Source organism: Aulonocara sp. 'chitande type north' Nkhata Bay, linkage group LG16 (assembly GCF_057382095.1).
Source record: "Aulonocara sp. 'chitande type north' Nkhata Bay isolate Kocher_YH1m ecotype deep benthic linkage group LG16, A_spYH_male_GT1.1, whole genome shotgun sequence".
Taxonomy (NCBI): domain Eukaryota; kingdom Metazoa; phylum Chordata; class Actinopteri; order Cichliformes; family Cichlidae; genus Aulonocara; species Aulonocara sp. 'chitande type north' Nkhata Bay.
In genome coordinates this window covers 23,228,836-23,250,147 of record NC_141359.1, presented here as the reverse complement: position 1 = coordinate 23,250,147, position 21,312 = coordinate 23,228,836, and the positions used below count along the sequence as shown (strand labels likewise).

At 39.2% G+C, this 21,312-nt stretch overlaps 5 protein-coding genes across 8 annotated transcripts in view; 1 reads left to right on the top strand and 4 right to left on the bottom strand.

The window, feature by feature from the left end:
• Window positions 1-1,462: 1,462 nt before the first annotated feature.
• LOC147311536 (claudin-10-like) lies at window positions 1,463-3,281 on the bottom strand. The gene is made up of 5 exons (XM_086266108.1): window positions 3,003-3,281; window positions 2,749-2,910; window positions 2,581-2,662; window positions 2,362-2,469; window positions 1,463-2,244 (listed from the first exon to the last, which is right to left on the bottom strand). Exons 1-5 carry the CDS (start codon window positions 3,232-3,234, stop codon window positions 2,052-2,054), a joined length of 777 nt encoding a protein of 258 aa, XP_086122234.1. The 5' UTR covers window positions 3,235-3,281; the 3' UTR covers window positions 1,463-2,051.
• Window positions 3,282-3,873: 592 nt separating this feature from the next.
• On the bottom strand, window positions 3,874-7,489 carry cldn10l2 (claudin 10-like 2). 2 transcript variants are annotated; one of them, XM_086266107.1, is made up of 5 exons: window positions 7,156-7,489; window positions 5,334-5,432; window positions 5,159-5,246; window positions 4,914-5,021; window positions 3,874-4,823 (listed from the first exon to the last, which is right to left on the bottom strand). In XM_086266107.1, the coding sequence occupies exons 1-5, from the start codon at window positions 7,385-7,387 to the stop codon at window positions 4,631-4,633; spliced, it is 720 nt and encodes a 239-aa protein (XP_086122233.1). In that variant the 5' UTR covers window positions 7,388-7,489; the 3' UTR covers window positions 3,874-4,630. The 2 variants fall into 2 exon arrangements, with proteins under 2 accessions (XP_086122233.1, XP_086122232.1); XM_086266106.1 differs by having other exon boundaries at window positions 5,334-5,495; window positions 7,156-7,487.
• Window positions 7,490-7,628: 139 nt separating this feature from the next.
• LOC147311534 (claudin-10-like) lies at window positions 7,629-13,392 on the bottom strand. 2 transcript variants are annotated; one of them, XM_086266109.1, is made up of 5 exons: window positions 9,943-10,992; window positions 9,074-9,235; window positions 8,917-8,998; window positions 8,715-8,819; window positions 7,629-8,609 (listed from the first exon to the last, which is right to left on the bottom strand). In XM_086266109.1, exons 1-5 carry the CDS (start codon window positions 10,160-10,162, stop codon window positions 8,453-8,455), a joined length of 726 nt encoding a protein of 241 aa, XP_086122235.1. In that variant the 5' UTR covers window positions 10,163-10,992; the 3' UTR covers window positions 7,629-8,452. The 2 variants fall into 2 exon arrangements, with proteins under 2 accessions (XP_086122235.1, XP_086122236.1); XM_086266110.1 differs by lacking the exon at window positions 9,943-10,992 and adding an exon at window positions 13,179-13,392 and having other exon boundaries at window positions 7,634-8,609.
• Window positions 13,393-14,965: 1,573 nt separating this feature from the next.
• On the bottom strand, window positions 14,966-18,501 carry LOC147311533 (zinc finger MYM-type protein 1-like). Its single transcript, XM_086266105.1, has 3 exons — window positions 18,426-18,501; window positions 18,121-18,174; window positions 14,966-17,692 (listed from the first exon to the last, which is right to left on the bottom strand). Exons 1-3 carry the CDS (start codon window positions 18,450-18,452, stop codon window positions 15,398-15,400), a joined length of 2,376 nt encoding a protein of 791 aa, XP_086122231.1. The 5' UTR covers window positions 18,453-18,501; the 3' UTR covers window positions 14,966-15,397.
• A 513-nt stretch (window positions 18,502-19,014) lies between these two features.
• LOC147311532 (ATP-binding cassette sub-family C member 4-like) overlaps window positions 19,015-21,312 on the top strand; it is a 38,947-nt gene continuing 36,649 nt past the window's right edge. For both annotated transcript variants that reach the window (XM_086265521.1, XM_086265520.1), the window contains exons 1-2: window positions 19,015-19,286; window positions 19,748-19,858. In XM_086265521.1, coding sequence (XP_086121647.1) covers window positions 19,213-19,286; window positions 19,748-19,858 — 185 coding nt within the window. In that variant the 5' untranslated portion in view covers window positions 19,015-19,212. The remainder of the gene's footprint in view (window positions 19,287-19,747; window positions 19,859-21,312) is intronic.

The following is a 21,312-nucleotide window of genomic DNA, read 5'->3' as shown; positions in this document are numbered from 1 at the left end:
AAGGGAATTTTTCCTTTCCACTGTTGCCAAGAACTTGCTCATTGGGGGTTATCTGATTGTTGGGAATATATCTGTATTATTGTAGGATCTTTACCTGAAAATATAAAGCACCTTAAGGCAACTGTTGTTATGATTTGGGGCTACATAAATAAAACTGAATTGAAAGTGCTGTATGAATGTATGGTTAAAGTGTGACCTTTAATTAAAGTTACTTTGAGTTTGTCAGTAACATTAGAAAGTGCCACATAAATGCAAGTATATTACATGACGCTGTTGGTGCTTCTGCTTTGCATGCGCAAGCACAAATGCTAATGCTAATGTTAATATAACAATAAAAAAATTCAAATCCATTTATTCTTAGCTAACTGAGATTACCTGAACTGAGATTAAAACAGAGATTTAGGGTTTAGGCCTAGGGGTCATAAGATTGTAAAGTCACCTGAGCTGCCATTTCAATAAGTGTGGGAAACACTTGCATGTCACCTTCAGATTCATATATTTTGTCGGGATCCTGGGTCTCCTGACCCAGCGTTTTTAGTTATTTGTGATTCTTGTATTTTGTGCTCGTGTGATTTATTCTATGGTTTCTAGTTTGGATCCCTTGCCCTTCATGTTTCTCTGTGCCCCCTCTGTTCTGTGTAAGTCTGTGTTTCTTGGTCTGTGTCTTTGCACGTTTTTCGAGTTTCTTGTGTTTTCTGTCACTCTGTATTGTGAATTATGCTCTCATGGTTGGTCTTTTGTTACTCCCTCGAGTCTAGTTTCTTGTGTTCCAAGCTTAGTATTTCCCTCTGTGTATTTTGGTTCTTAGAGTCCTCTGCTTTATGGTTTATGTCTCTGTGTTTCTTAATTGCTGTCTCCACCGTGTCAAGTTTGCGTCTCTGTGTTATACTTCCTGTTTTACTTTGAAGGTCTGTGTCTTATGTGAATGTGTTCTACTTTGCTTCCTTGTCTCGTCAGTTCTGATTTCTCCCAGCCGTGCCCTCCTTCTGTGTCCCACTGCCCTCATTACTTCCCATTGTATTTAAACCCTGTGTTTCTCTGAGTCAGTGTCACGTCGTCCCTCATGCTGTGTGGATCTCCCTGTGTCTCCCTGTGAGTTTAGCTTGCTTTTGTATGCTTTTTCCCTGCCAGTAAATAAAGCTGAGTTTTTTGTGTTTAAACCTCGTGCCTGAGTGCCTGCATCTTGGGTCCAACTCCCGCCTGCCACACAGCGTCTCTTGACATATTTAAATTGTTATAACTGTTGTGTTTTCATGTCTTAGATAAAACAGGACATAAGAACTGAGTAATGTAAAACCTAAAAAAAATAGGTGTGTAGTTCAGCTGTTGTAAACCCTTATTATGAAGGAACTTTTGACCCAGACTATACTGTCCAGGTATAGAATATGAACAGTATGTGAAGTTCAATACATTATTTGCTCGTACCAAAGACAGACAAAAAGTAGCCTCTCGTTAAACAAAATTGCCAACTCATTACTCTTTATTGTTTTATTGTCTTTAAGAATAAAGATAATTTCTATATAAACTGCTTCAAAAAAAAAAAAAAAGTACAAACTGTGTGATTAATAAAAGTAACCAGAAGGAAAAAATGGTGCGTTCGATACTCAAAATTCCCTGGGGAGGTACCCCTCAAAACCCAAGTTCAATGTGTTCTCCTCAATATGCAAACAAAGCACCACCATTCATACGCAAATGTGCACTTTACATTTCTGTTATGCTTTATTAATTTTAAATGATGCACCTTGATGCAGATGCAGGGAAAACACAATTTTGTTTCATGATAGTGGAAAAATTAATGTAGTAAATATGTCCTGTCATGTCACAGTTGAAAGCTTAAACAGCTCTTAGAAGTAGCTTGAAGCTGTGTTGCCATCAATAAAAAAAAATTTCCATTGTTTCAGGATGCCCGTATTATTATTAGTAACACTTTTGGTTTCATAATCACAAAAGTGTTGTAAAGACAAATACTTGATTTGACATTTAATGACTCTCAAAGTAAAACACACACATTCTTTGTGAAAGAAAAACAAAAATAATTCTGTGTAGGTTCGTCACACATATGAATAAGTGACCGATGTCTTGGTGACACTGTTGATCTCTGAGATGCTACTGGCTCTGCTGCTGCTGATCGTCCTTGGTTTTTTACTCCTACTAATCTCTGTGGAAGCCAAAGACACAACGCTTTTTTGTGTTGGAACAAAAGTGTAGGCATCTTGGAACTGATGCGTAGCATACCTCTTTGAGCTGTCAAGGTACAATTCCGAAAATGAATTCATGACTCTAATTGTGTATTGCAGACTGAGGTTGGCTAATTATAAAAACAACAACAAACAAACAAATGACACAGAAGCGGTATTTTACCTTGAGTGACACCCTTCTCTTCCTGCAAAGATACTGTAAATAAGTCCTCCAACAATAAGTAAGGTAGAGCCTCCCCAGCCAATGAAGACACCTACTCCTATTTCAAACCTGCCAATAAATACAAGAATATTTCAAGTGCAATTCTCCCTCATAGGAAAAACAATGATCTAAATGTGAGTCATCAAGTACGCAGACTTATCATATATATCTGCTACATACTTCTGTTCCATGTAGTTTGGATCTTCAAACTCAGCTCTTATTTTATTTCCATAGTAGGAGTAAGCAATCATAGAACACATCCCTGAAACAATACTCACACAATTACTTAAATATTAAACAGTGCAATATCTAACAATGTGACTCAGTTCAAACAAATTTCTGTCTTGCCTCCTATAAGGTAGTTCATCCCTCCGGCAAAGGTTACTCTTGCATTAGCAAGCTCGGACCCTCCGATCTTAGTGCACTTCATTCCAACTAAGACCAAAATTGATCCGAAGAAACACAGGATAATACAGATGATGATAAGAGCCCGGCACATGTGAATGTCCCCTGTCCACAAGCAGAAAAAAAGCGGTTAAAGGCACTAAGTTCACTGGGTTTTTATCTTTAATTTACGGTATTCTGAGGGACGGTTTGCTTACAGTTCAGTGCCAGCATGGATGGAATTCCCTTGCAGTCAGATACTCCAGTTGAATCAGATATGCAGTCCTTCCACAAGTTCGAGTAGTAGTTTGATGTCGCCAGGACCACGTTGCTGACTTCAGACCAGGTCCAGATATCTGTTGGCATTGTGGAGCAGACCAGAATCCATCCACACACACATACTACAAAGCAGCCTATCTCCATGTACATCACCATAGTCCTATAACCCATTATTGCTTCAGATTTCAGCACCAAGACAGACTACTAACAAATCTAAGCTCCTTAACACAAACCACAGTGCATTTTTTCCAGAACTGTCTTCTTTGAACTCCCTTCTCACGTGCTGAATAGAGGAGGGCATGCAGTGGCACCGCCCCCCTGAAGAAGTCACTTAGATACGTGACAAAACATTTCTCTATTTGAAACGCTACTTGAGAAGGAACAGTATAAATAATAAATAAATAATAAGCCTTCTAGGTAGGATTTCATTACCTGAATTATTAGTGATGCACCAATGAATCCATACTATTTGCATACTTAATCTTTTAATGCTAATACACATCTACTCATATATAAGCATATATTATTAACAAAACTTACCAGCAGTATAAAGTTCACTAAAATCATCTCCAGCTGCAAGCTGCAAGTAATATACACATTAAGTAATTAACAGCTATGATTAATAATGTAATTTATACATTCATTTTTTTAATTATATTTTGAAGTCAAATAGCTTGCAGGATTCAATTCAATTCAATTTTATTTATATAGCGCCAAATCACAACATAAGTCGCCTCAAGGCGCTTCATAGGATGATGCTGTTGTATATATAGTCAAAGAAGAAGGAGTCAAAATACAAGTTTTCTCATTCAGAGAACATTTATTTAAGCCATTCAAAATAAAGTTTAAAATCTTGTACAGTGCCACTTTTCATGTGTTGACCTCTGTATAAATACACAGGTTTATCTATCGTTCATCTGTTTTGTTTTTTTTTAATTCTCCAAGTCCCCTTTATACACACTTAAACACAGACACACAACTACAAGAGAATACCATAACATGTTATGCCTCAGACTGCACCTGTTTGTTTTGGAAAGATCATTTCCATCAGCGTGGCTGTTGTTGATACTCAGTCTCCCGACGAGAATAGTTTTAGTTTTGTGCACCATTGAGTTGTTACTTTACACATAAAACAAGGAGAAGACTCATTTCTTTGGATGAAATGCATAATAATTGCACTAATATCTTTATAAAGGTGTGATTTTGCCAATAAAATATTGGACATCTTTATCGAAGGTTTAAACTGAGCAGTGTGGTGGTGATCAAAGTGATATTGATATATTAATTGATATATACATCTGTTCATCGTCATAGGTGTTTCAGTGAGATTCTTAATGACAGAAAATGCTTTTGGTTAAATCACAGCAATTATAACATAAGTGTAAACACAAGACTATGACAACCACTGGTACAAACACAAGACTAAGACTGCACATCTGTTTTATTCACGAGGTGAATATGACTGAGTATGAAGTGATCTAAAGGAAACAAAACATGACAAAAAATTACTTTCCTCCTATCTACAAGTTGAACTATTGCAGTGTCTGTTTGAGTTAAAACAGACCAACTAGACAAATGCATCTCTGTCTGAGGGTTTCGTTGGTGTTGCCTGAAGCTTTGAAAGTTGGGCGCTTGATCGTCCTGAGCCCATATAGTTAGACCCATACAGCTTGGAGGGTTTGTAGTATCCGGAATAAATGGTTCTTCCTCTGGATGGAGGCGCCATGTACGTGTGAGCATCACAGGCTTGTACTACTCTGCTGTAAAATTCAAAACATTGATGATGTTAATTATATGATGTAGTGGTAGTAGAGACAAGAAAAGGGATTAAAGTGGAATAATTTAGGCACCTTTTTCTGCGGATTACTTTATACACTGTCACAGCATAAAGAACAGCCCCGACTAGGATGAAAAAGCCTCCTGCCAATCCTAGAAAAACTGGAGATCCTAATTCATATCTGGAAGAAGTGAAAGGACGAGGAGAAAATCATGCTATCATTTAAATAATATAAGTTACTGCAAAATTTATAGCAGATATGTCTATAATTTGAAAAGATTTGATGTAAAATGGTGTATGGAGTGGAAAAAGCAGTACCGCAAAACTCCTGATGCGACCTTTCGAGCAAAAGCTGTCCTGGCAATTCTGTTGATGTATAAGCAGTAGGCAGCAATGTCTGACATACCTGCGTGAAGAGGTTTCGGTGAACAGAGGAAAAAAAATGATGGCAAAACATTTACAGAGAGAAGCACGGCGTATGTTCAAAGCTTACCACCAACAAAATGAAGCACTGCTCCCGCGAAGAGCACTTTGTCCTTGGTTTTGTCAGATCCGCCGATGTAAGTGCACTCCATCCCGACAAAGCAGCACACTACAGCAAAGAATCCAATAGTTAACCCGCACATTAGCAATCCTCTCACTGCCTGCACGTAATCTGTTCAAATCAAAAAGAGTTCAGAAAGGAGAAAATGAGAAAAAATAATAAACAACAAGGGGTTGATATGAGAATCAAATCAGACCAGTATAAATAAAACAGCTATAAAAACAGCTATGCAGTGCAGAGATTGTGATCTACAATGGTTTCTGCAATGTTTTCTCAGATTTGTAAAGATTCAATCAGCAGATGCTTGGCGATGCTTGGATGACATAATGCTGCACCAAGTCTTTTTGTTTCATTGAATCTGAGAGTCAATAAAAATATGAATAAATCCCTCTTTTGGATATGGTTGAAGAATATTGTACAAAAGATGATCTCTTTTAAGTATTCTTTAGCAGTCTTCATAAAGTCCAGAATATTTGAAGATTGAATTTATAGACGCAATAAGAATATTTTTAAACCCATCAGGGTACATTATATATTTTGTTGAATCCATCCAACCATCCATTTTCTTCTGCCTATCTGATACATGGTCATGGGGAGACCATGACCTTCAATCAACTGACTTAAGGAATATGGAAACACCTTAATTTGGGCGTACGTAAAAGATTCAAAAGTTTTGGTGCTCAGTGTTAAAATATAGTGTTAAGTCTTAAGGTCTGTATTTTAGGCATTTATCCAGATGACTGTAATTTCGCTCATACAGAGAGGAAGATGGTTGACCTTTACTTACTCCAGGCCAAATGGTGTAGTGCAGTATGCTGGAAGAATTGTTGGTGGCCCCTCTTTGGTTAATGGGGGGCCATTGTTTAACCATTGGTTAATGGATAAACAATGTAACATCAAGTTTAGTTCTTGAGAAACTGACCTGTGTATTTAGGAAAAGATCTTCAGAATTTTTTGACATTTGGAAGATGTTTCTGGATCTATTAAAAAATGGGGAAGTTGAGAAGGTGGCGAGAGAGTAAGGTAATGGAAAATATGTAACTAAATTTGGGAATGTATACCGTAACCTGATCTGTTTTTATTTTGTATTTTGTTCTTGGTTGTTGTTTTATTTGTTTGTTGGTCTTTTGTTTGTTTCAGTTTAGTTGCTTTTTTGGGGGGGCTATTTCTTTTTTTTAGTGTCTTGTGTTTTTATTGCTTTCTTACTGCCATATGTTCAAGAAATTTAAAGTGTTGGATATTTATGAATACAAAATCCAATAAATATATGTTTACAAAAAAAATTGGGTGTAGGTAAACTTTTATGATCAGCTGCCACTGTCGCCAGAATTGGAAGTTTAGCAAAATCAGAGCCAAGTCATAAAGTGAGCTCACTGAGAAAGCTCTTATTTTTTATATATTCAAAGTTAGCATTAGCAAATAAAGGTTAAGTATATTAAAGCAAGTCTGCAGGGTATTTTATAGACGTTTCTATAAATTCCCAAATATCTGACCTTTTTTTCTCAAATGAGTTATAGTATCACTTTTAGGAACTGGTGCAAAGTCAACGCAACTTTTAATATGGATCCAGAACAACAGCATGCTCTACTTGTTAATCAATAGCATTGCAAAACTAGGCGATACTATTCAAAGTGACAGATTAACAGACAGAATTATAGTCAGGAGTACAATTATTTGAAGAATGAGACTTAAAAAAATTACTAATGACTGATCACCTGACTGCATGTACATAATCTATATAAAAATTATTGGTGAGGCAAATGCAACATACAAGCAACATTCCAGAGCACTGGGTATTCTCTACAGTTGGTCACAGCCGCAGAATCTGTGTAACAGTCGCTCCACAGGTTGGACCAGTACCAGGCCACTTTGATGATGTACGAGCCTCCTTGCCCTCCGAGTTTGGTAATCCTCCAATAGTCCATTGCCATGGTGCAGAGCACAAACAGCCATCCCAACGATGAAATCAAGAAGCCAGATATTTGGATCACACGTTTTCTCATTGTGGAAATCAAGAAGCCTGCTAATGCAGGTTTAATGGATTGTGCTGACCTTAGAAGAAGAAAATCTATTGACGTCTACTCTGGCTCACTAACTGTTCTACTGCTCTAGATTCAAGTAAAATGTGGCCCGGGTGTCCATTTAACTACGTCATAAGTGTCATGTGTTGATGAGGGCTCTGTACCACTTCATGCTGTGTTTACTGTAAACTTTTTGGATCATACCTTCTCCTGTAGATATTTCAAACGACTGTATTGATTATTGCTGTAGCAATATTTAGATGTACTTAAAAGGCTTCATCATGTTTACACCTTGCTCGTTTCTCAAGCATATTAGCACATAATTTGAATAGGAAAGGGAAGATGACAGAACAGAATAGCTCATAATAATACTCTGTTGACCTGAGGTAATCACTTAAAAAAAACAAAAAATAAAAAAAACCCACAGACACAGAATTTGCTGCAACTTAGTTGTATTTACTTTAACATGTTTTAACTAAACAGAGCAATGTGCTAAGGAACCAAGAATGCTCATAATTCACCAAACATTTCAGCATGTTTTTTTACCCTCTACAAGTTTGTACACTACAAAGGTTGTTTATGGTTACGTCATATTCAACAAGATAAATGGGTGTCTGTCATCATTTTAATTGCGGTCATTACAGATTAATGACAGACACGCAGAAGCTACATACAGCTAAAGACATAACCAACAAATCCAATTTTGTACATAAATAGAACGTGCTCATCGCCATAAAAAAGCTCCAAAAATAGAAAATGATGCAAGCATTTGATTAGAAATCTCTGTTGTGGGCCAAATGTTTTTGATTTATTGATCCCCCCAAGTCCAGAGAGTAAACTGTATCATAAAAACAAGAAAAAAAGATCCAGCTTCAAAAAACATGTAAGGATTTGACACTGATTTCCTGGTGAGATATGAATCAATATCAGTACATTCAACTGTTGTTTGACCAACACCACAAAGTCACACAGACTGTGCTATAATTAACAATTAATATATCTTCTAGTACCCAAACGTGGCTTTAACCAAAAGTATATTCACATTTGTCACACATAAACATTCTTATCAAAGTGCTGGATCCTGGAGGAGGTGCTGTTGTCTGGAGTTAGCCTCTGATTTACAGACTTCGCCTGCCCTTTTGGGTAGGAGGAGATACGAGAATGTGAGGCAGCGCCTCTGTAGATATAGTTTACCTCTCTTTTGCTGTGAAGAAAAAGACATAGCTTAATTTTTACATGCCAAAAACCATTATAATTCAACAAACAGTGGCCTGTAAAATGTGCTCATGCGTAAGTCTTACTTACTAACCTACTGGTAAAAGAACCTGCAATGGAGAAGCATAACATGGTGCCCCCGAGAATACAGAGGACAGATCCACCCCAGCCAATAAAGAGAGCAGCTCCAAGTTCATACCTAGAGACAAACAGTAAAATTTAATGATAATGTTTATGTCTTTAATGTTTAAGTCAAGCCACATTAAAAGACTCTGTAGGGCAAACATGCTCCTTACTTTTGCGCGATAAACATTGGATCAAAAAATTCTGATGTTATCCGGTGCGCATAGATGGAGCAGGATGAGAGTGAGCACAGGCCTGAGTAAAAAGGGAAATGTTAATTATCTTAAACTGCTGAATGTGCTCTTGCTCAAATGGTTCATCTATACTTACCACTAAGAATGAAATGCACACCGGCAAAACAGGCAATCCTCGCTTTGTTTTTGTCAGATCCTCCAATTTTTGTGCACTTCATTCCCACAAGGGCAAATATAGAGCCGAAAAAGCCCAGAATGACGGCGGAAATCATGAGTGCCCTGCAAGCTATGAGGTAACCTACAGGCATAAAACAAAAATCTTACTACTTAAATGCAACCACAGGAGTCTTTTTGCACTATGCTTCTTTTTTGTGGTCTGGACCACAAGGTCAATGAGCTACTGACCTCGTGGCCAACTTAACACATAAAGTAAGAAAAACAATTTGTCATGAGTAACCTTAAGTGGTTTCTGCTACTTTGTGTTAGTGTGTCTGCTTCTTTGGGTGAAAAAAATGCCATTGAAATGTAATTTCGAGGCAAACATTAGCCTGGAAGCTAACCACTGAAACTAGTCAGCCGTGAACAAAACTCCCTGAGGTTCCCAGTAAATCTTCTTTATTGTTTTCAGGTTCTGAGAACTAAGGCTAAACATTGACATATTAGACGGTAAATGAGTTGGAGACTGGCTTTAGGGTTTGAATTATTCCGATGTAGCAATAAGCTTCAACGTGAATTTTCAAAAAATGATTTAAAGATAAAAAGAGCAGAGGTTTAAGCACATTAAGGAAAATGAGAAAGGATCAATAAAAACACAGAAAATTAGGTTAAACGAGCATTTGAAAAGTCTTAAGATGCTATCATATACTATGGTATTAGTAAGCATACGAACATATATATACACACACTAACAATAAATAAACAGAAGTTGAGACCTATGGTTTAAATGAATCCAGCATACTAGTAAAATCCAAGATAAATGATAGGTGTATAATAAGAACAGCTGACCATCCAGTGCCAGCATCGAGATAAATTCTTTGCAGTTGGATACTCCTGTTGAATCAGTCACACAGGTCTTCCAAAGATTTGACCAGTAGGAAGCTGTGGTAATGACTGATCCATCATCTGAAGACACCTTCCAGTAGTCAGTCGGCAAGGTAGAAGACTCCAGTATCCACCCAGCGGTAGAGAAAAAAAAGGCAACAATCTCCTGAAACATGCTGCTCATAATGCTGAGAAGAATCCTCCACTTTACTGTGGCTGGCAGTTAAATTGATGGGACCTGAAATGGACGAATGCTTCCCTGAGACTTGTTGAAAATGTAGCTAGGCTCTTGGCACAAGTAGGTTCAATGAATAGGCTGTGATTACAGTTAATGTGTTGTGAACTGTTATATTGGGAAGGGAGGAGTTTGGCCTTAAACTTCAACAGGTGGCCAGTGGTCCTTTATAGTGTTTTCCACCCACGGTACACGTCACTGTGACTCGCAGTCCTGCTGTTGGTGACTGAGAGTCCTGAAAAGTTGAACTGCGATGATCTCACAAAAGGGTTTAAAATTAAGCTTAGCACACATCCTCAAGTACAGTTTCTAGGTAGCTGCAGGTATGTGTGTGTTTTATGCGGACTGCAGTAGACACGAGGGGCACTATTTAAATAGTTTTATTAATAAGTAAAAATATTGACGACATAGTAAATTTTTTTTTACATATTTAGAGCAGGATTGTTTGCGCAGAGTCGGGCAGGGCAGGTGTATTAGTTATTATTGATCTCTGGCTCTCTTCCACAGCATGTCTTTTGTCCTGTCTTCCTCTCTTCACCCCAGCTAGTCACGGCAGATGGCCACCCCTCCCTGAGCCTGGTTCTGCTGGAGGTTTCTTCTTGTTAAAAGGGAGTTTTTCCTTCCCACTGTTGCCCAAGTGCTTGCTCATAGCGGATGATATGATTGTTGGGTTTTTCTCTGTATGTATTATTTCAGGGTCTACCTTACAATATAAAGAACCTTGACCCACATAGCAAAATTGGTATGGCCCGGATCTGGCCCACACAATGTGCTTACACGTGGCCCACATACCGCAAAGAATAACGTCCCTTTGGTGGCCCAGATCTGGTTTACCAGAGGTGGCCCAAACATGGGCCAGCACAAGGCCAGTTGCAGACACACTGCTGGCCCTGTGCTGGCCCAGAACAGTTTCAGCTCTGGCCCCAGATGTCAGCCTAATGTGTACCTTAATCAAGCCAAGTAATAACAACATGTGCCAGAACACAACAGTGCAAAAGTAACATGACAAAACTCAATGAATGGACTGATTCTTATATAGCACTTTCCTACTCTCTCAGATTACTCAAAGTGCTCTATACAACATGCTCATTCACCCAATCACACACTTTCTCTAAACTGAGCACTTCTTAACTACTTCCATGCACATTCCCACTCTTGACATGGAGACTGGAGGATCCAGGGATCAAACCACTAACCTTCTGATTAGTATGTGACCTGCTGTACCGCCTGAGCTACAGCCACCCAGTGGTAAACGCGAGCAAACTCTCACTAGGTTTTGGATAAAGTGTACACTCACAAACCTGTCAAACCTGCATTTGAAATGTTGGTTACCACAGCAGTATAGTATTGCAACATGGCATTTGGGTCTTCGAACTAAAATAGGAAAATAGGAATATAAATAGTGCCATCATTGCCAGAACTGGCCCACATCTGGTGGACATACACCCTTCCATGATACCAGCCAGTCAGAAGTGCCAGCTTGATGCCAGATCTGGGGAAGACCTGTTTTCTATGAGCCTAGGCCACATAAACCAAACCATAAGCGGGCCAGATGTGGCATGCCATCACATAAACAGTGCCATCTGCGCCAGGCCTGGCCCATATCTGGATGACATACCACTTACCATGCCAGAAGTCAGCCCGCAGTGCCGACTTGACACCAGATCCAGGCCAGACCTGTCTGCTATGTGGGGAGGTGACTGTTGTTGTGATTTGGAGCTGTATAAATAAAATGTAATTCATTGAACAAATACAAACAAACATTTTAAAAGATACCTTATATTTTTCACCTTGCACTGGGAAGTCACGAACAGTATAGGCAACAGTTACCACCACTTCCTCATGCACTTAAAATAGCCGCATTTAGATAACTTATTAACAACATGGCATTCTCTCTGATGTCTTACCTCAGACGAATGTCCCTTGAGTCAACAGAAATGTGTTTATAGGAGATGAACAAAAGGGCGATCAGGGTGTCTTTGACAAAGGCCAACTGAATTCAGTATGTGAATTACAGCTCCACCTGGTGGCTGTACACTAGTATCTCCCACCTTCATATGGAGGGACCTTGAGTTTTTTTCCCACCCATCCTTTCTGGGATTATTTTTGTCGATATTTTGTAGAATGTGGAAAAATAAATATGAAACTGGTAATACTGATAATATGTGGCAAACAAACAAACAAAAAAAAAGGATTAAACATAATTAATTTTGGTATGTTATAGACATAACTTAAATGCATTTTCTTTGAATTTTTTTTTGTTTCTTTCCATTGTGAGAAAGTAAAGCATTTTAGTTATTTTAGTATTTTATGCTTATTTTAGACCTATGCTGTCGTTTTCTGTCTTTCTCGCCTGTTAGTGCTTACATGTCTTGGGTTATTTCCCCTGTACCTGGACCCCAGACACACCCAGTTTGACATTTCCTACAAAGAGGTTACACATTTACACATTTGCCACAATCGGTCTCTGAAATGCAAATTGTCAATTGAATTAACTGTTTGATTGCTTTGTATTAAGGGCCCATTTTAATGGAAATCAATCAACTGTACTTGTGGCTAAAAAAATGTTAGCAACAGAAATAACAAAAGATAGAGTTCAGAGACTGTGTTACATAATCTACTGTGACAGATACTGAATGCATGCTTCCATGAAAAAGAAAATAATAAAAAGTGCATATCTTACAAAATTCCATTAAAAAAAAAAATTCAAATACATTTTTGAATTTCACCTTTTAAAGAATTTTGAGGACTTTGCTGATAGATTTGCCAATAGACAAAAAGTGACACATTTGTTTCACTTAGTCACCACACATCAAGACTATTTAAAGAAGCAATTCCGCAGTATCCACACTGTACCTTACCATAAATTTATAGCTCAAAAAGATTATCAACATAATGCATGTGTTATTTAACCATAAACATAGATGTTCTGGCTGTTTGGGAAATATAAGATTTCTGATCTAACCTTCTAGCTGTAAGATAGTATGATGTGGTCTGCAGTGCAGAGATCCAATGGCATTTCCAGCACAGTTGTTCCACAGACCCTGGAGCACCCACGTTGCTGTGATGACTGAGGAAGCCCGGCTGGTGGCCCTCCATTCATTGGACACTGTGGCACCGATAGTGGCTCCTAACCCAGCCACACCACCGAGGAATGCCAAAATCTGCAAGCCTGACATTTGTTGGGTTAAGGTATGTTAGCAGTCTTTTAGTAGCCTCAAGAAAGAAGAAATAAAAATCCTTTCAGGCTAGCAAATTACACCGTGGACATGTGTTTCACTGAGATGATTAACAGACAAAACATCTTGCCTGCACATCCAGAGCTGAGGGGTGGACGCAAAGAGTAAAGGAAGTGGGCAGTTAAGCATTACATTTTGAAAGGGACTCTGAGAAAATCTCACTTAGTTTGTCCAGGTTTTCATCTAAAAATACTGTCAAGTGACACATTAACATAAAAAATAATAAAAGAGTAATCAGTAATCCTAACAAAATGAAAGTCAAAGTGACAAAGTCCAGTTCTTGTTCATCTGCTTCTGTTTAGCAACTGAATGTCTAATGATTTGCAAGCTCATTTTAACATATATGTTGTTTGTCATGTCTCCTGGTTTCACTCAAGAGAAATCTGTCAGACTTATCTAAAACAGAAAAAAGAAGAAAAAAACTGATATGTGTTCATTCCAATACTAAATCAACCTATTGACTAAAAGTTCAGGCATAAAGCCACTCCTGCCAAGTCATGTTGACATAAGAGTCAGATTAAAGCTTCCCTCTGGAAATGAGATGAGCCAATAATAACAACAGTCAGCCCTAAACTGTGCCCAGTGTTGCCCTTTTATCAGCTGTTACAAGTCCCACCTTCATTGCATGAGCAGTGTAAATGACTACTGAAACTATCTGATAGAAGTATGATACCTACTATAATTAAAATGCATATTATCAACAAATGCTCTTAAAAAATATAAAATTAAAAAAATAATCTATGTTTACTGCATGTTTCAGCTGCTAAAGTTGGAGCAGGTTTTGCTTACTTTATATGCAGTTAGAAATTTTAGTCTAGTTGAGGCCGGTCGTTTCCAAATGATTACCAGATAAATGAGAGGGGCTGGAAAAAAACACAAAGGCCTGGCACTTTCCCTGCTTAATTTTTGCTCTTGTACTGAATTGAGATAATTTGATAAATAGTTTAGATAAAAACTCGAATGGACTGGCACCTATTAGAGCACTTTTCTAGTTAATTTGAATACTCAAAGTGCTTTGTAGCTACAAGTGCTTTGTAGCTTCATCTGCATAGGCACCTTTTTCTGTGCCTAAGTGCTTTGAACCTAACATTCCCACACTCTGATGGATGCATCAGAAACAACTCATGGTTCACTACCCTGCCAGAGGACATTATTTAGATGCCAAAGAACACTCAAGGAGCATTCAAGCCACCGACCTTCTGATAAGTTAACATCTTAAGCCACAGTGACCATGAGACTTCTGAATTGGACACTGGTCACTTCTTAGATTCTGTATTTTGTAGCTTGTCACATGTCAAAAATGTGTAATGTGCATTTTAGAAAACTTATCTTAGAAACGATTGAAAGATATATTATTCCAACCTATTATGTGAAAACAGAACAGAGGTTCACAACAGAATTGTGAATCTAAAAAGTTGCTTCAGCTGTTGAATAACTGTAAGTATGTTTTGTGTACTCGATTACTTAAAAAAATGTATTAAAGTTGACGTACAATACTCAAATAAACGTGTACTACTTAGTTATTCCTCCCAGTGTTTTCCGTTATTGACCATTTAATTGAATGCACTGTAGATTCATAAAGAAGAGTCATCATGTACAATGGGTGCATGATCTCTGAACTACTGAGCGATACATTATACTATTTACCAGGGGTGTCACTAGGTTTTAAGGACAGGGGGGGCTTAGCCCCCAAGAGATGCACACGACATGAACGAACGTAGTGAATGAGCACAAAATTTCACAAACAGAAAACAAAGACTGAGAAATTGTTTTCCTACTTTTTTGGACAGATTAAACATCCTAGGCCACCAATAGATCTATTGTTTTATTTCAGTCTGCTTTATAATACAGTACAACAAAAAAACAGAGGAAATGTGTTTGCTGCATCAATAACAAGAAAAAAACTGAAAATAAAAAAGTACATTTTTCTGGCTGCAATCACCAGTTACTTGGTGGGTGGAAGCATCAAAGAATGACGTCTGTTTTTAAGAGTGGCAAATCGGTCAATCACTCTGTTGTGACTCAGATGCTGAAGCGTGTCTTTTTCAATAGACATGACTGCAAGACTGTGAAGTCTTTTCTGACCCATTGTTTGACGCAGCCAGGAGTGCAGCCGACGCAGTGCACTAAAGGACCGTTCGCACGAGCAGCTGCTGACAGGCACTGTTAGGGCAACTTGGATGGTTGCCTTCAGAGAGGGAAACATGTCTGAATCAAGGAGGTTGTACACAGACAACATATTTTTGGGTGGACATCCAGCCTCTGTTTTCCGGGTAAGAAAGTTTCTGGCCACCAGAACCTCCTCTTTTTTCAGGTCAAGTCTGTAGTGCTTTGCAAGTTCATTCAAGTGTGGTTCACTCAAGAAGTTCTCAGATTTAGGACTGCATGCCTGGACGCCTTTTAGCAGCCCTGCATCTACACTGCAAAATCTTTGATCAAGCTCGCCAACCATCCGATTCACACAAGGGAAAAGTAACTCTCTTTTCAATGTGTCTGAGTTGTTCAATTCAGTGCGTGAACCCTCCAGGACAAAATCCTCCATTTTCCTCTGTTTGTGCCTTGTCTTGGCACCTGGTTCAGGGATACTGTGGGTGTTACACAGGGCCTTGGTTTTCTCATACAGCTCTGTAGCAAATGCATCTGAGTGTTTGCCCTTAAGTGTGTCACACACAGCTTGTTTGCAGATAAAAGCTTCTGCCAGGTCTAAAGTCTCTTTCTGCAGGAATTTGTGGAGTCCTTCGGTTACAGACAGAATCGACTGAAACATCAGTAGTGCATAGACTGCTGAGAACTTGTAGAGCTTTGCTCTGAGACCAACAGCTATGGGGGATCCAATTGCAGATAGGCACTCCAAAATGGCAGGCAATGTCTCAAGAACTGCACTGATTGATCGCAACTGACATGCCCAGCGAGTGTTTGAAAGTTGCACAAGCTCAGTTTTTGTCAATCCAAGCTTTGCCTGAGTCTCCATGAACTTATGATGATTGACTAGGGAGGTGCTGAAGAAAGAATACACACACTCCAACAAGCTGAAAAGCTCCACAGCCTCTGGGACAGCCTTGCAAGTATTGCACAAAACCAGGTTGAGTTGATGAGCATAACAATGCACATAGATAGCCTCAGGATGGAGCCTTCTAAAATGTGCTTGTACACCTCCAGTGGAGCCACTCATAACGGCTGCACCATCATATGTTTGTGCTACACACTTAAGCTCTGCAAGACCATAGTTTTGGATCTGCTGCTGAATCTCATTTGCAATGGACTGGGCATCAAATGATTTTATCTCTGCAAGTGCAAGGAAACGCTCCTTCACTGCCCCCTCTGACACGTACCTGACACAAACAGCTAACTGCTCTGCCTTTTTATCCCTTGCCTCATCCACCATGATGGAATAGACTTTAGACTTTGTCATTTCAGATACAATGACACTAGTAACTTCCTGGGCACAACAGTCAATCATGTCATTCTGGGATGTTGGTGAGATATACTGTGCATTTGATGGGGGATTATGTTTTTGAAGAAAAGCATCAAACTCCTTCAAAAGCTCCATGCACGCAAGAAAATTCCCTCTGTTTGGGCTGTCTTCACCTTCATCATGACCACGAAAAGGGAGTCCCTGTCTCCCTAACATAGAGGTGACTGCAACAATTCGTCTGAGATACTCTCTTCTTTCGACTATCTCACTCACATTTGCAGTTGCTATCATCTGTGCAACGTTTCCCTGTTTGCTAGTTCCCTGGTAGCTTTTCCATGTAACAACACTGTCCTTATGTGTTTGTGCCATCTCATGCTTGCCAAAGATGACTAAAGCTTTCTTCCAGTTCTTGCAACCGTTACTGACCAAACTATCATGTTTGATGTTTTTGCCAAACACTCTACATGGGAAGCAGAAAGCTGCATTCTGGTTGACTGAATATTCTAACCAGTTGTGCTTTTCAAACCAGCTGTGGTTAAATGCTCGCTTCTGTGTACCAAAAGTATCATGTGGATAGCTCTTCAGCTTCACCTGTCTGGGCCCTGTGTCTTTGTCACCTAAATCAAACCCTGTAGTAGAATGAGTTGCTGCAGCTGCTTCATCATTTTCCCTCTCTTGGCCTGTTTGCTCTCCTCTCTCTGTAATAACTTGATCTTCCTCTGCCTCTCGATCTATTTGCTGCAGCTCCTCTGTCTCTCCTTGCTCTCTCTGACTTGAACTTGCCTGTTGACCTTTTTCTCCCTCAGCCACTCCTTCTGCCTCACCCTTCAAGATACATTAAAACATACTGAATTGTAATGTAAATTGCTAATATCATGACTTCTGCTCCCGCTCCACAGTAATTTGTTGCTCCCAAATATTTTGAAGTTACAAACATTATATTTTGAGCACGCATGTGACTAAAATGGTTGCAATTTAAAGCCCTGAAAAATATTACTAAATTACTTGAATTGAAGTAATATTAAAATAGAACCCTCAAAAATATGTGAGTCAGGCTAATTTGACTTATATACATATCTCTCTCTTTGCTCTCTCCACTTTCTAACCTTGACTCTCCTAAATAAAAGCTCAAGTTAAACAGGTCTTATATGTTGTACCGTGACTGAAATGTTTCATATTTCATATCCATATTGAGTCCCATAAAATTCTAATCAGACTGTCTCCATCACAAATGACTCCATCCTTTGACTCACCTCTCCAGCAGACGTCTCTCCCCTCTGCCTCTCTGTGCTCCTCTGCCCTGACTCCTACAGGTTAATGGGGATGGAGTGATTATTATTATTTCCACTGATGATAACCATACCTGAATGAGCTCAGCTGGATTTTTCAGAGCTAAAACGAGTGACAGAAATTAACATTATGCTAACAATTTAACTTAGTGCGCTAGCCAGGTTTTTATTTACAAAATGGGGAGCACCTGGTTCATTATTTACATGGGATTCTCTGCTGTTAGCTGGAGCTAACTAATTGTTACTACCAGCCAGTGATGAAGACTTACTTTCTTGAAAAACTTGCGTATATCCATGATTTCTTGCCGTTTGCCACATGCACGCTAGTGTTTCTGCAGGTGTATATGAGCGGAGTGTAAAGTAGCAGTGAAAACGAGGACTGGATTTTCAGTCATGTGGATGTCCCCTGTGAACAACTGGAAGGGATTGGATAACGAAGCACTGACGCTACCTTAACAATGTAAAGCGAAAGGGACCAACCGAGTTATGATCATATTTGTGTGAATAGCGACAGGTTTATATTATTATTTCTTTAAACTCATATTCCTGCATCTTTATATTGAATTTGTCTGCAAGTTCTGTAAAAAAAAAAATCGAATAAGTTAAAAAAAAAAAAAAAACCCCACCAAATTATTTAGGGGGGCTTAAGAATATTTTAGGGAGGCTTCAGCACCCCTAAAATAGGCCTAACGACGCCACTGCTATTTACTACAAGGTACAACATGACACCATCCCCTCTTGGGATCTGTAACAGACAGCAAAGAAAAATGTTTCTCATATGAAGCAGAGGGAGCCTTGTAATGGACTCTTGTATCAGCCAATCTGCATACAGTGGGCGGGCCACGCATCGTCCGCGCTCATCACAGCCAAACCGGCTGACAGCCACCTGGGATAATCCCGTGCTGGACGTCGGTAGGTGTAGTATTGACAGTAGTCGGAGTCTACCCCAGCTGCTCAGCTGCTCAGTCAGTGTTTCCACTTCTCATTGTTTATCGACAACCCCTCTGCCACACAGCAGGCAGAGACTGTCTCCAGGTTGCTTTTTCTGTTTGGGTCATGGAACCTCCGCGGAAGGAGGCGAAAGATAATCCTTCGGCTTCAGCTAATCTTCTCTCCAAGATTTTCTTCTGGTAAGAAAACCGGCCTCACGCTGACAGCTTTCTGTGACATTAACCGAGTGAAGAGCTCTCCTGTCTGACAGTTTGTGACCACCCAATGAGGCCTGTCCATGGTTATTCAAGGTCCATCCCTTGAATAAACCACACGGTTACCGAGTGAAGTTTGTTACGTGGTGTTGAAAATAAGAGTTGTTCTAGAGTAAAGTGCCGTAAAGTTGAAATATCAGTGATGCAATGACAAGTAATGTGTAATAATGGAGAATTAGCATCAGTTTTTTAATTAACCCATTTTATTTACATTATATGTACTATATACATGCAGCTATTTAAACTAGGACAATATGTGTGTATTAAAAAGCATAAATGTGGTGTGATTTAAAAAAAAGTACTGTATTTACTTATGACTTTAAAATGTAAACAAAATAAAACAAAATTATGCCTAAAAAAGTTGCTTCTGTTTACTTTTCCTTTAGTTGGCTAAATCCCTTGTTCAGAATTGGATACAGAAGGAAGCTGCAAGAGGATGACATGTACAAAGTTCTCCCGGAGGATGCATCTGATCGACTTGGAGAGGAACTACAGAGGTGGTTTAAATTTATTATGTCTGATTGTACTCAAGGTTTTTGTTTGGTGCTTCTTATAGAATCAGTCTACCAGTTTTCCCTCATTGTAATAAAGGCACCCTTTTTTAACAGTGATTCCACTGAAAGTCAAGCTATACAAAGTACTAACTGAACAGTCTCACGTGCTAATAAATTCAAACACTGATTCAGACAACGGTTCCGACTTTTCAGCAACTCCCGCCTTCATATCAGGTCGAGTATTACAGCACAGAACCAGGGTCATGAACAGAACTCACATTCACATTTGCCATCATTTTTGCTTTATTCTCCGGTACTGTATCCTGTGACATTTTATTAGATAGCACAAAAGGCCGTTCTATCATGCTTGTCCTCTCTGAGCAACTCTTCATGGAGTGGGTTTTACAAACACTGCCGTTCCAGCTTTTGTGGCCTGCCAGTGTCAACTAGGCCCTTGTGACCTCTTTACCTTGACTGACCCACTTCCCTGCTGGTGTTCACTTCCATTTCAGAGCTTTTGAAGAGGACAGACACAAACCACCTTTGGGCCTTTCTTGCTGCCAGCATCAGTGATTGTGGAAATGGCAGTGAAAATGTCAGCTTAAAACTGTAGAAACATCCAGCTTATGGTAACACTCACTACAATTTTTTTTCTGCGCAAATGTCAGCATTTGGCATTCAGGACCTTGTTCACTTCCAGTACTCTGAACTACTATATATTGAAGCTAGAGCTGCACACTCCTGGGAAGTACCAGTTGGATTGAAATGACTCCCTTCTCCACTGCTAAAACCCCTGTGTGTGTGGAGAGGCTGCCCCCTTTGACGAAGTTTGGCATCAAAAGTGTGCCCTGGAGATGGGCCCATCTATATTTAGATGGTAGTTCTGAGGGCATAAAAGTTATGGTTAACAGCACTCTTTTGTACGCCGCAGATGTTTAAGCGTTAGTGTGATACATGAGCAGGTGTTCCTCAGAAGACCGAGAATGTCAATACAGGATCAGACTGTGTTTGAAAAACAGTCTGCAAACAGTGTTTTATAAAGTTGCAGTGCAGAAATCAATCTGTAAATCTGAGAGTTAAGCGGTGCAGAATCCATAAGCACTGGTCTGCAGAGATGAGGAATAAAGGGATATGGTTAAATATTCTTGACAGAGGGTATGTCTGCTGTTGCCCAAAACAAATGCACTGACCTAAACGTTTTACCTTGCATTCAGGGGATCTGGGATTTTCCTGGCTTGGTTTACTTACCTGCAGAGGGAAGGGTAAATTAGTGCAAAGTTAATCTAAGTGACCGTCTTAGGCAATCCTGATGGGAATGGTCTTTTCCACAATGAGTATCCATAGTGCTCAAAGGATCAGTGAATAATTTGATGAGTATAAAAACCATTCAGAGTCAACAGATCTCAACTCAATTAAACTTATTTTAAAATGTGAAACTTTCTCTTTAGCATGTATTT